Source organism: Danio aesculapii, chromosome 17 (assembly GCF_903798145.1).
Source record: "Danio aesculapii chromosome 17, fDanAes4.1, whole genome shotgun sequence".
Taxonomy (NCBI): Eukaryota; Metazoa; Chordata; class Actinopteri; order Cypriniformes; family Danionidae; genus Danio; species Danio aesculapii.
This window is the reverse complement of record NC_079451.1, coordinates 28,307,222-28,320,003: the sequence shown is the minus strand read 5'-3', so window position 1 is coordinate 28,320,003 and position 12,782 is coordinate 28,307,222. Positions and strand designations below refer to the sequence as shown.

The following is a 12,782-nucleotide window of genomic DNA, read 5'->3' as shown; positions in this document are numbered from 1 at the left end:
CAAAAAGCCCTTTTAGTCGGTCATGTGATGGTATATAGCACAGCAAATCACACAAGAGCCTGTTTTGCAAATACAAGTCAATGAAGTGTATTATGATCCTCTAACACCGCGTTGAAACCCGCTTTGTTTTCCAACTGAGGGCTCCTTTGTTCCCGCCAACAAGCATCACCCTCACATTTTGCCCACAACCACAAACAAAAAGTTCATGGCAGCTGACTCTATTTTCAGAAACACACAAACACGCACATGCAAGAGTTGTCACAGAGCATTACGAACTATTAGCTCCAACACGACAGATGCTGCTCTCTGCTGATCTGAGGTCGAATGTCAGAAGGTCTTACCCCAGCACAATGAGTTCTCCGTATTTGACTGGCACTTTGGTTGACGACGTGGAGATGTTTTCCTGGTCGGGGGAGAACATGGGTGCAGTGTGTGTGGGGGAGGGGGGGTCGTCCCGCTCCCAGTGTGGACGCAACACAACCACACACACTCAGCTCTCAACTCTGTCTCCTCTTCATCACCATCATCATCCTCATCATCATCACTGCAACTGCACAGAACAGAGAAAGAAACCTGTGAGGGCACAATCAGCTGGCGGTTCATTCAGGTGACTTACAATGACAGGATTAAACCAGGCAGGCATCACTTAAAACTCCTTCGGTGATGTTTGGTGGCCTATATTTTTCAGTCTTACTTATGCTCAGACATGAGATTAAGGCTGCTAACAAGATCTAAAGGGTAAACTGAGAAGATGGTGATCAACTAAAACCAAACAAATGCTCAAGCAGACACCAAACCATGAAGCTTAACACCTAGGAAAACTGGTCACTGTAAACATACCTGAACAAATGATCTGATTTTATTACCTTGAGCAGTTTTGGGGGTAATGCATTACACATTACGGGAGCTAAACGCTTTACTTTAAAAAATTAATAATATCTGAGTTACTTTTCAAAAAATGTATCGCGACTTTTTAGTTTAGTTAATTCACTTTTAAAAAATAAATTGCTGAATTAAAATGACCGGTCATGTTGAATCCCGCACTCAATGAGAAAATGCAGGAACAGACAAAAAAGGAAGATGGCAGAGCCTTACATTTCTGCGATGGAAATATTCTCAATGTTTCAAACACATGGAAAAAAAGGAAAAGCGGATTATCTGAATGGAAAGTTATTTTACTTTCTAATAAGACAAAAAGAACAAAAGTAGCAAACACACTGCATTAAACTTTTATTAATCGGTGTATAACGGCATGTATAGCTCTGGGGTCAGGAAGTTCATTTTTCATTTCATTCATTTTTCATGTGTTTTTTGAAAGGTAAATGAAGGTTATATGGTGCATTGCTAATTGCAGACTTCCTCTATAAAAAAAGAAGTAAAAATAAACCTGAAAAAAAAAGTTCTGAAAGAGATTAAGCCTCAGCCAGGTCAGAAAGTAAAGTAACCAGGGCTTGACTAACTATTTTGATCACCGGCCACCGTGACTAGTATATTTCCAACATTACTAGCCACTTGCCATATTCACTAGCCACAATTTTGTTGTTGGGAAAATTTGGGTTTTTATTTCACTTGACTTTTCAGGGCTCAACTCTAAGGATTTACCAAATTTATCTCTGACCACACCAAAAATAGATAAATATATATTAGCCACAAATTTTAAATAAGATGTCAAAACAAGCTAAATATAGCTATATACGTGCTCTTTTATTTTACAAAACCCTTCTTTAAAAAACAAAAAAAAAACAATTGAAATTTAAAAAATATTTATTGTCATGTATCTACAACTATGCACAGTATTCCGTCCTGGCTAAAGGTCCCAGATCACCAGTTAACTACACGTAAATGGGGAGTTAAACTCCTATTGTTAATCGCCTATTAAAGCAATGTTATTGTAAAAATGAGAATTAAACCATATTAACAAAAATAACTAAGTAAAAGAAAGCAGATGAAAAACATACCGTGTGTGATGAAAGGATGATCTCTCTCACACACACACACACACACACACACACACACGTTTAACGTTATCCATAATCTGTTCAAAGAATGGTTAAAGTGAAAGCGGCTACTGCTGCTGCTTACTAAAAAACATTCTTTTGAAAACATCTGGAGCTCTTGAAAGCAGCAAGACTGTTGGTGCACGAGCATCACTTTTTGTCCAGTCTATTTCAATGAAAACCGATCGCAGTAGTTGCGTTTCCAGGAAACGAGAGCTCGCACACTTTTTAAACATCATCTGTGTGCACGAGTGATTATCCACTCGTTCGGTATTCACCTGCTTTCTTTTGCTGGCACGAACACTATTTTTGTCAGTCATGCTGCTTCTCAATTCTAAGACCACATTTATACGCATATTGGGTCATCTCTATAGTCGAACCCTGCTTTTAAGAAAAATACAATTAAAAAATGATTTTCAACCAGCCAAAGTGGCTAACCGAAGTGGCTGTCTAACCCGCCACAGCTGAAATCTACACTCACTTGACAGGTTGGCAGATGTTAATGTCAAGCCCTGAATATAACATATTACTTTCCAAGAAAGTAACTAAGTAATGCAACTAGTTACTTTTTTGGAGGAGTAACTCAATATAATGCATTACTTTCTAAAGTAACTTTACCCAACACTGATATTGTGTATCTGAACTGTAATTTCTGAAAGGGATTTTAAGATCGCACAACCAAAAACTATTTTTAAAATTGAGAAATTCTTCATGCAAATTTTGCACTGGTAAATGGGGGCACTGGGAGACTTTTCATGCGAGTCCTGGCTAACTTTTTATATTGCACTATGAAGGAAGGTACAGAGTTCACTCAACAAGGAAACCAATTCAAGATCATCATGACCTTCACTTATAACCATGCTTTGTTTCTGAAAACTTCCTGTCAGATGCTACAGATGTAGTGAGGTTAACAACACTGGTGAAACCGTCCGTGCATGTGTGTGTACTGAGGGAGGTTACACCCAATCACTGATTATTCACATTTGGAATCACCAAGAAACTGATTGTGAAACAGGTAATTATCTCAGTAATTATTAACTGTACTTTCAGCATGTTTACTTGTAATGTATTCAAAATAACCTCGTATAGTCAACAATAAAATTAACTTTATTAAAGATGATTTTTTTTTTTTAAAAAGGCAACATGCTGGCTCAGTGGTTAGCACTGTCGCCTCACAGCAAGAATATTGCTGGTTCGAGTCTCGGCTGGGTCAGTTGGCATTTTCATTGAGTTTGCATGTTCTCCCGTGTTTGCGTGGGTTTCCTCCGGGTGCTCTGGTTCCCCCACAGTCCAAAGACATGCGCTGTAAGTGAATTAAATAAACTAAATAGGCAGAGTGTAGGTGTGTGAATGAGTGTGTATTGGGTGTTTCCCAGTACTGGGTTGCAGCTGGAAGGGTAGCCGTTGAATAAAACATATGCTGAATAAGTTGCCGGTTCATTCTGCTGTGTCAACCCCTGATGCATAAATGGACTAAGCCGAAGGAAAAATAAAAATGAAAGCTTTTTAAAAACATAATTGATTTGGAATAGCATGCATCAAGACAGGCATATATGAGATTCCTTATTATTATTTTTTCTAGAATATGCTTTGAAGAATCATTTCACAATACGATGGGTATTGGGAATTAACAACAAAAGAGTGATTTGATGTTTTTCCATGTTGGCTTTTACTCAGCTAACTTGTTTATATGGGAGCTCTGTCTCTTCATGTCCATCTTCTCAATCTTTGTCCATACACAGCGACGCCAGCAACTCTGGGGATTCGCACCCTCACCCGTCCCTCCATCCACAGAATCTTCTTTATTCACACCTCCCTTTTTACTCCCTGAGCGATCCCTGTCCCACATACCAGACTGTTGCTACGGGCTTAAAGTGTGTGTGTGTTACAGTTGTACTTCTAAGTTGCTTACTTTAAGGGTGCAATGGAGAATGTGGTCATACAGTCCCTATATAATACTTTAACAAGAGCTAGAAGCGTTAATGGGTCACATGCATCAACTGGACTCATAAATTCCTCACAGCCATACAAAATCAACACCTGCCCCATACACACTATCCTGATAACACCATCAAAGCATGCAGACTAAATGACATCCACAGAACATGAAGTGCTAACAGGTGTTACCCCGAGCTGTTGACTTCTCATATAACAGGGAAATTAGGCCTTTAGGACAATTACCCTATTTCTGTGCTCTGCTTCTCCATTTTTAGGCAAACATGGTAAATGTGTTCAACATCTGTGTCATAACACTGAATAACATTATGATGAGTATGCAAATCATTTGATCTTAATAAAGTACAATAAAGTAGTAGAACAATAGCTAAACAGAGGTTGATGGGGCCCTATGATTTCTACATTTGCGACATACAAATCACAATAAAGAAAATAAAAACCTGTTGTAGGGCCCAAGGCTGACTATTAATCTCCATGTAGACTATGGGACCAAGAACTTTTTTTTTCTTTTTGGGGTGGGGTACAGTACAGTAACTGGGTCAATAGCAGACTACCAATTAGCTTCAGGACAAACAGCACTGTTTATGGTACTAGCTTTTGTATACGTCTGTGTTAATAGAGAAATAGAGAGTGGTTAATGTTGAATGCCCCTGAATGAACAAACTAACCAGTTGAAGGGTCTTACATGTATTTAGCCAATACATAAACAGCCTTGGGAAAGTTTTGTGCAGTCAAATGATAATACAAGTTCATGAAAACTTTGTTTGAAAATATTTGATATATACACGGCTCGAAATTGCAACCGAAATTTAATTTATGCGACCTCAAAATATATTTGGGAGCATTTGTGTGAGTGCATAAAATTGTTGCAGTGTGACCTGTTTCACAGCAAAATGTTCACCGTATGAGTGGATAAAGAGACATTCACGGAGAACGCATCTTTGCACCCAAAAACGAGAACCGCAGCACTCAGAAATGGTTTTAAACAGTTGTCAGGCTCACTTTCTACAGTAAACAATGCTTGCCCTGCCTTTGCATTCTTCTGATTAGCCCACTGCTCTGGAACTGAGAGACAGTACTGCATGTACAAGTTGAAAATCTTTAACTTGATGCGGCATCTTTAAAAAGTGGGGCGCTGAAAAAGTAGGGAGTCAAGCACATCCGTCAAGTGCATGTTTACAAAGAAAAAGGTAGGAAAAGTAGCGCATTTGAGTAGAAAAACCTGAATGGGTTGTTTACTATTAATTGTCATTAACTGTCAGACTATAGTTTAAATTCCTTTTTATAGTAAAAAAAGTGATGAATGTACACATTTGCATGGAGCAAACTAACTGGGGTGCATTTCCAAAAACCATGGTTAGCCAACTATGGTCGCAAGTTCTGTCGTTACAAACATAGTTTGTTGATTTGGCATTTCCCAAATCCATTGTTCCATTGAACATTCGCAAACTGCGTCGCAAACTTGATCTAATGTGTTCTATTTCCAGTTATCCCCCATGCCATATTTATTTAGAACATTCTAACATTTACACTTGGAATTTTTTTTTTTAAAGATTTAAAGTCATCTCTCTTAGGTGTAACTTGCTTTCAAAGTATTTTTACAGTTCATGTTTGCAATTGCATTCCCTTCGCAGTGCATTCCCTTCGCAGTGCACTTGATGTCATTTTGAACACAGCCATGGCTCATGACGAAAACTATAGGTGACCTATTATTTAAAAGCGGAATTAATGTTACGTCTCCAAAGCTTGTGAAAACAAAAAACACAGCATACGTTAACACTTTTAATTTATAGTAGGTTATTTATTAAGTCTCTGTACTGTATATGACATGGGCCTGTTGGTTAGAACATTTCTGCAGTGGTTTGCATGTGTCAAATTGTAAAAGTAGACTTTTCAAAATATAAAAAATAAATAAACAATCCTACTTAATAATAATAATAATAATAATAATAATAATAATAATAATAATAATAATAATAATAATGTTAAATAATTATTAAAGCATGATTTTGTCATTTCGTATAAATAATAAATATTACATTTCATTTCTTAATAAATTGCCTCATTTATTTATTTATATGATATTTATATGAGATTGCAATATGTGCTAGCTTTTGTAAGTGATTTTATGTTTTAGGATAGAATATGTAACGTTCTCAATAATATTTCAAATAATATGGAAAACAAGTATATGTTTTTACCAAAAATAATATTGTAATTTTTTTAAATGCGTGTGCGTGTAAAACAATATTATTTGCACAAAGAAATTATGGGGTCCAGCCTGAAACGTGGTTCAAACGATGGATCTGCAATAGAGAAACTACAGGTTTTGGGAAACACTGGTCACTACATCGTTCTTTTCCTAAAGATGCAATGTACCTTGATAGTTTAGCCGCGAGTTACGTCGTTGTTTGGGAAACGCATCCCTGGTTGACACCTGTTTGACGATGTGAAGTTCACTCAAAGTTTAGGTGAATCATTGAATAATTCAATAATCCGAGGGCAGTTTTATTCGGTGGAGCTACCTTGGTGTGTAAGACTGCCAAGTAGCTCAGATCAAAAACAAAGTGATCTGCAGAGTACCACGAGAGCTTTAAAGTCAACTAGTCTGTGCAACCCCTAATATAGATAACAGTATCGGTAAATATCGGTATTGGTATTGATAAAATGCAAGCGATACATGTCCTTATCTGCATTTCTTCCTATTAAGTGCCCAAAAAACAAAAACTCAGTGCTGATGTTACAAATGACAAGAAAGTTATTTCACATCCTTTCCTACACCACAGGCTGAGTGCACTTGTCACACTATTATACCATGAAGTAAAATAACAGCAGTTCTTTCCGTTCTTGGAAATCAGTTTACACACGGCCCTTACACTGAAACAGAGCGAAGGTGAAAAAGCGAAAGAGTGTGAATAGAGCTTAGAAAGTGAGAAAGCAAGAGTGCAAAGGAAAGGAAAATGTTCTTCACAGCATATCATCTCTGAAAACTAAGACAAGGCCATTGCGCAACATTAACCTCAAGTCAACCTTCATGAGGAGAGAGAGCATGAACCTGTATCAATGATTTGTTTTCGTGTCAGTTATTACCAGGCCTGAAAATCCTGTAATATTTCAGGACAAACCAGCTAACCATATTTACACAGCAAATCACACTTGATGACCTCCTTTATAGCACTCACCAGCTAACCATTGAAGTATGTCGCAGTTAGGCATGTGCCGGTATCACATTTTCATGCTGCGATTAATTGATTGAGCTTTTATCATGGTATACGGTATTATCACGATATTGTAATTTTACTAGAGAAACAGGTAAAAAAACACAAAAAACTTCAGTTTCGTCAACTTAGTAACTTTAATAACTTTTTAATTAACTAAAAGTACTTCAAACATTTAAATACAAATAAATATAAATAAAACAATACACAATATAAAAGTAAACTTGAGCAATTATATCAAAGTGAATGTGCAAAGGGAAACCGTCTTCGATCAGCAATCGTGGAATGAACTGCCAACTATTCCAGCATGTTTTATGCAGCAGATGCCTTTCCAGCCACAACCCAATATTGGAAATCACCCATACACACTCATTCACACATACTCATACACTACAGCCAATTTAGCTTATTCAATACACTATTCACTCAGCCTATATTCAATAATAAACATAACAAAAACTGCCTGCTAATGCATGGGTAAATCTTCAAAGGCAACAGTGTTACATTTTAACCTTTCACCTCATCCTGCTTGCTGTTTCACTATCTAAACAATGAAAACATAATATAAGTCAAATTTGTTTCATTTTGATATTTGATTTACACTGTCTTTTTTGCAGAATATCAGTTTTAATAACCAATAATGGCCATTATAACAGTATAACGTACATTAAATTTAAACGATAAAGGTAAGCAATCAGTCAATGTGCAGAATCAGTGTATGTGGTTACATAAATTAATATATTAGCTTATCTTTGCACTCAGCCAAAACAGTTAACCGAGAACAAGTGATTCAAAAGACATAAGAGTTGTTAGATAGAGACAACAAGATGAATTCAATATCACGTTTAACAACTAGTGAGATGAGATCATCCAGCAGATGAACTGTCTGACATGCACTGAACTCTCACCCGGGGTTTATGCTTACCCGCTGAACTAGTGGCTGCAGCTCTGGGCAGAGAGTGTGTGCTCACGTGATTTGCGTTTTTAGCCGTGTACTAGACTGAACAGAGAACTTTTCAGAATCGCTAAATGAAACGCCGGTGTATTTCCCGCGATTTCTCTGCGCCTCCCTTGCGTTTCTTCTCTCTGACTCTCGACTATTTTGACAAATACACACAGACGACGCACACTCACACGGAGTCCAAAATAGGAGTTTGTGATTGGGCCAGCCCAATGTCAATACCGAAAAGAGCCAATGGGCTGCACAGTGTCACATGGGCCGGCCCGGTCTGTCTGTCCGGGAAAAAAAGCGTCTACTTTCAGAGAGTGACCGATCACAGCAGCGTCAATCAATAAGGCAGAAAAAAACAATAGGCTGCTAAGCCTTTTATGGGCCGATCAAATCATAAGACGATGATCAGCCCGGCCCAAAAAGTACGTCGGCCCACCGGGAAAGTGCCCAGTCTGCCAGATGGCAAGTCCGCCCTTGCGTGTAAGGATTATAGCGGCGGCGGCGCGCACACAGGGCTTCTACATGTGGGGATTGTTTACATCAGAGTGCGCATCAGTTCTGCGCAGCATATACGCATTGTTTCTTCAAGCGGTTGATGGAAAATAAGCTAAGGCGCGTTCTAAGAATATAAATTCGGATCTAATACTTTTCACGGTATTTTGAAGTGCCCGCGATAACAATATCGTGCATATTCATTACCGTGATTTATCGCATTACCGAATACCGGCACAAGCCTAGTCGCAGTAATGTAAAATTGGAGAGAAAAATGAAAGTAAATGTAGAGAGAGAAAAAAAAGACTTTCATTATAAGGTCATCATATTTACGCATCTCTCGCATGCTGATTCTGAGAGATTTGAAGGCTCTATCCTTCTACACTCTCGGTTTCATACACAAAACCACCTCACATGGTCTGAAAAATAACTGACAGTCTTTCTATATCTGCACATCTCATCTCGACAAATAGTTTCTGTTTGATGAAACCCAAGTGAAACCATTACATAAATGGGTGACATGGTTACAGATTTATCTATAACCCAATTAAAGCAGTTACCTAAAGGTTGATATGGTCACAATTGTCAATACACAAACGCATAATAGTAAATATATATATACACACGTATACTAGTTCAGAGAGCTATTATACAGTCAGCAACTATACCAAAATACAGTAGAGAACAGATGCACACCCTGTTTCACACACACCCCTGCTGTTTTGTCCTGATTTGTCTCGCACTGCCTCTCTGTATAATGACCTGAAAAATAACCTGACCCCATGAGGAGCGAGACAGCCTGGGTTAGCATTAAGCCTGGACAGAACTGTGACTGAGATGAGATGCACGCAAATCAACAAGCAGAAAAATCTAATTCTGTCATCCAAAAAAAAACGGTTTCAGAGACATCAAAGGCACGCTACGAGTTTCACAAATCAAAAATACTGAATATAATTCAGCCTTTGTTTCAGTGTTGCTGAGAAATGATTTCCAAATATAGAAAATGCACACAAAAATACATTATTGCATTTCAGGTTGGGCTTAAGGCCCAGTAACCACGCCAGCTTGGCTTTATTTCCACAACTTTACATTAATGTGCCTCTTCAGATTAGCACGCTGGGATATTACTATAATGTCTCAGCTGTAACAGAAGGCCAGCGAATTAAATTTCTACTTTTTTGTTGCTTTTAAATGTTTATTTATTTAATACTCATTTCAATTGTTTATTTTGTAAACATTTATTTAGGCATGACTTTGTCGTTTTCAGCTTTAATCACTAAGGCAACATATGTTTCTTATATTACAGTGGTTGTTTTAAGGCTAGGCAATAAATTGGAAGCAAATTGCAAACATGATTAAGCAATAGCTACAATCATCATGTGCATCTTGTCAGGGAAGCACATAATCAGTAGTAAAATGTCCTCTAAAAGCCACGACACTCATGCAGAAACTTCAAATAAGCCTCAAAAAAGAAACCCAACAAATCCCCATGATTGCTTAATAAACAGAAGATTTAACTGCTTTCATTGATTCAACATCACTAAAAATATAAATGGAATCATCTAATAGAAAGATTTCAAACACTCGACTCAAGTTATAATGTGAGTTTGGAGTAAAAAAAATAATAAATAGAGTTAATTGCTTTCAAAATATTGGATTTCATTATCATGGGATAAAATTGACTATGATCATGAAAACAATTTTGCGTTGCTTGTCAGTAAACTACGGTTCTGTATTATAAATGCTGCCCCTGATTAATTAGATTAATCACCTATCCCAGTTTTTTTCAATTAAAGTCTTACGTAACAATTCATCTTGCACTATGTGCAGAAAGGTGTGCTGCTACTTTTCTAAGAGGTCACATTTACAACTTGAGTCTGATGGGAAATGAACCGTGACTTTATTTCAAGGCCCCAGCAATGAACCAGAACCTCCTAGCAACAGCTAAAATAAACACTCTTAACACCTTATGAACTGCACAGCCACATGTTAGCACTCACCCACTCAAAAAGGTTTGCACCACAACTCAGAAAACATTCAATCTAAGTAGTTACAAACTGATAAAAAAATAGCTCCAGACGAGTTGAAGAAATGGCTACACAGCTTAAAACTGAATTAGTAATCTATACTAGTTTGCTGTGGCCATGCAAGCACCAGAAAATTGAAACATGATTACAGCCACCTTATTTTCTGGTTTAAGGAAAGATTATTGCATTATCAGAATTATAATAATTAATTATTAATTACCATTTGGCACATTTATTATGAGTATAATTAATAGAGTAATAAATCAAGAAAAAAAAACAATCAAGGAAATAGTTTAGAAAATTCAATTAATGTTAATGGTGTCTGCATATTTAGCCTCGTATACATCAATAAACTAACCACTTTTTTTTTTAATACAGAACATGGTTTTAGACCTCCAAGAATATTATATGACCCTCATTACCAAAATATACTATAGAAACGCATGAGCCACACCTTTCCAATTTAAATTCACACAATTTAGATACACGGATGTGCTTTTATCTGACATACTAAAAGCAAGCAAAACTTGTCAGACTTCAAAAGTGTTTGGGTTCAGGTTCACAGCCTCAAGCCACTTCTGAGCTCAGACAACTCCCATACAACTCATCCTAACATCAGATTCAGAATACAGGATATCAGTCTGATTTTTTCATGATCCTTGACATTGTAGATGTGGGTGTTGTAGCAATTTGTAGATGTTACCATGTGTCAGGACACAAAAATCAATTGTTTTATCTCATATAATTGAGCATATAGGACACAATGTATAGTCTGACATGTTTAGAGGTCAAAATCATATAATCTGACATATGTAACATTAGATATTATATACAAATATTAAAAATAAAAAATATATACATTGTTAAATATTAATAAGCGATACCAGAGCAGATTTTACTACATTAAAGAGCAAATGAAACCAGACTAAGTCTGTATCAAAGGTTTGGCAATCAAGTCGGCACACATAAAAGACTGAGAAATGGAAATTCTCATGTCCAAAAACCACCAAATACCCAAACGTAAAGCAAAGAAAGCACCTTTCTGTAGAAATCTCCCTTTGAGAGCTCTTGGGGAAAAAAGGTGCCAGCTCTGTGATTAAAATGAGAATTTTAAGTCTCTAGTTGAATCATGAAAGCAGGTTCAAGCATCACTTTGCTGTCAGGGGAGGTCTGAATTATAGCCTAACGGTGAGGAAAACTTCTTTCATGAGTGAGTAGGATGTGGAAGCTTAAAGTGTTCCCACTGAGAAATTAGGGAGACGTTCTGGTGGCATCTGTGGTCTAAAATAGATCCAAAAGTAGAGAAGTTGAAATGAGAAGTTAGGAACCAGAGGGAGGGACACATCTGCATCCAGCATGGGCATCTGGTCTGCAGGATAGATCAGCGTTACATGTGGGTGATGGAAGTTTAAAGTGGAGAATGTTGGGTGTGCAGCTGCTTCACAGCAGACGAGCGATACGCACCCGCTGAACACCCGTACGCATGGCCAGTCACAGATGAATTAAAGCTGTTTGGATTTATACACAACCATGTCAGAGGAAACCTCCAATCAGTTCAGGAACAGACGTTTAACCTTCATGGTTTTCAGTAAACATATTAAAAAATACAAATGTAATTGAGGAATCACAGCATTAGAAATTAACTTCTGTCTCTTTTATATACTATAAAATGTACAACTCTGTGCAAATCGATTTGTTTAAACATTTTGTTGATGGAACCTTGCTAGCTATTTGTATTACCTATTTTATTTTACCCATTTTAAGTCATATAAGTGTGTCTTTCTATTTTCTGGTCAACACGTTCCCTGACAATGTCCTTAAGCTGTTCAAAACAAGGGTGTTTAGGAGGCAACATAACTTCTGGGACAGCAGGTACGAGAGATTTAAAACAGTACAAGTGTATCTGAAAACAATACCAACACAATGATCAAGTCACAAATCCCAGGAAATCACTTTACAAGGATTTTCACAGACTGCTTAAAGGGCCCTAATGAACACATTACAAAAACATTCCACCACTAATGAGAAACTGGACTGCACATGTGGTTGACCACAGTAAAACAGCTGAAAGTGAGCAGGTGACCTTCACCTGGCCAAGAACAGCAAGCCTTTTTACATCTTCACCTTTACAGTGGTCCCA

The 12,782-nt window shown here is 37.3% G+C and overlaps 1 protein-coding gene across 1 annotated transcript in view; it reads right to left on the bottom strand.

The window, feature by feature from the left end:
- The window catches only part of peli1b (pellino E3 ubiquitin protein ligase 1b), a 39,479-nt gene that overhangs the window by 13,744 nt on the left and 12,953 nt on the right, over positions 1-12,782 (bottom strand). Inside the window, exon 2 of the mRNA XM_056477005.1 lies at positions 342-550. Coding sequence (XP_056332980.1) covers positions 342-421 — 80 coding nt within the window. The 5' untranslated portion in view covers positions 422-550. The remainder of the gene's footprint in view (positions 1-341; positions 551-12,782) is intronic.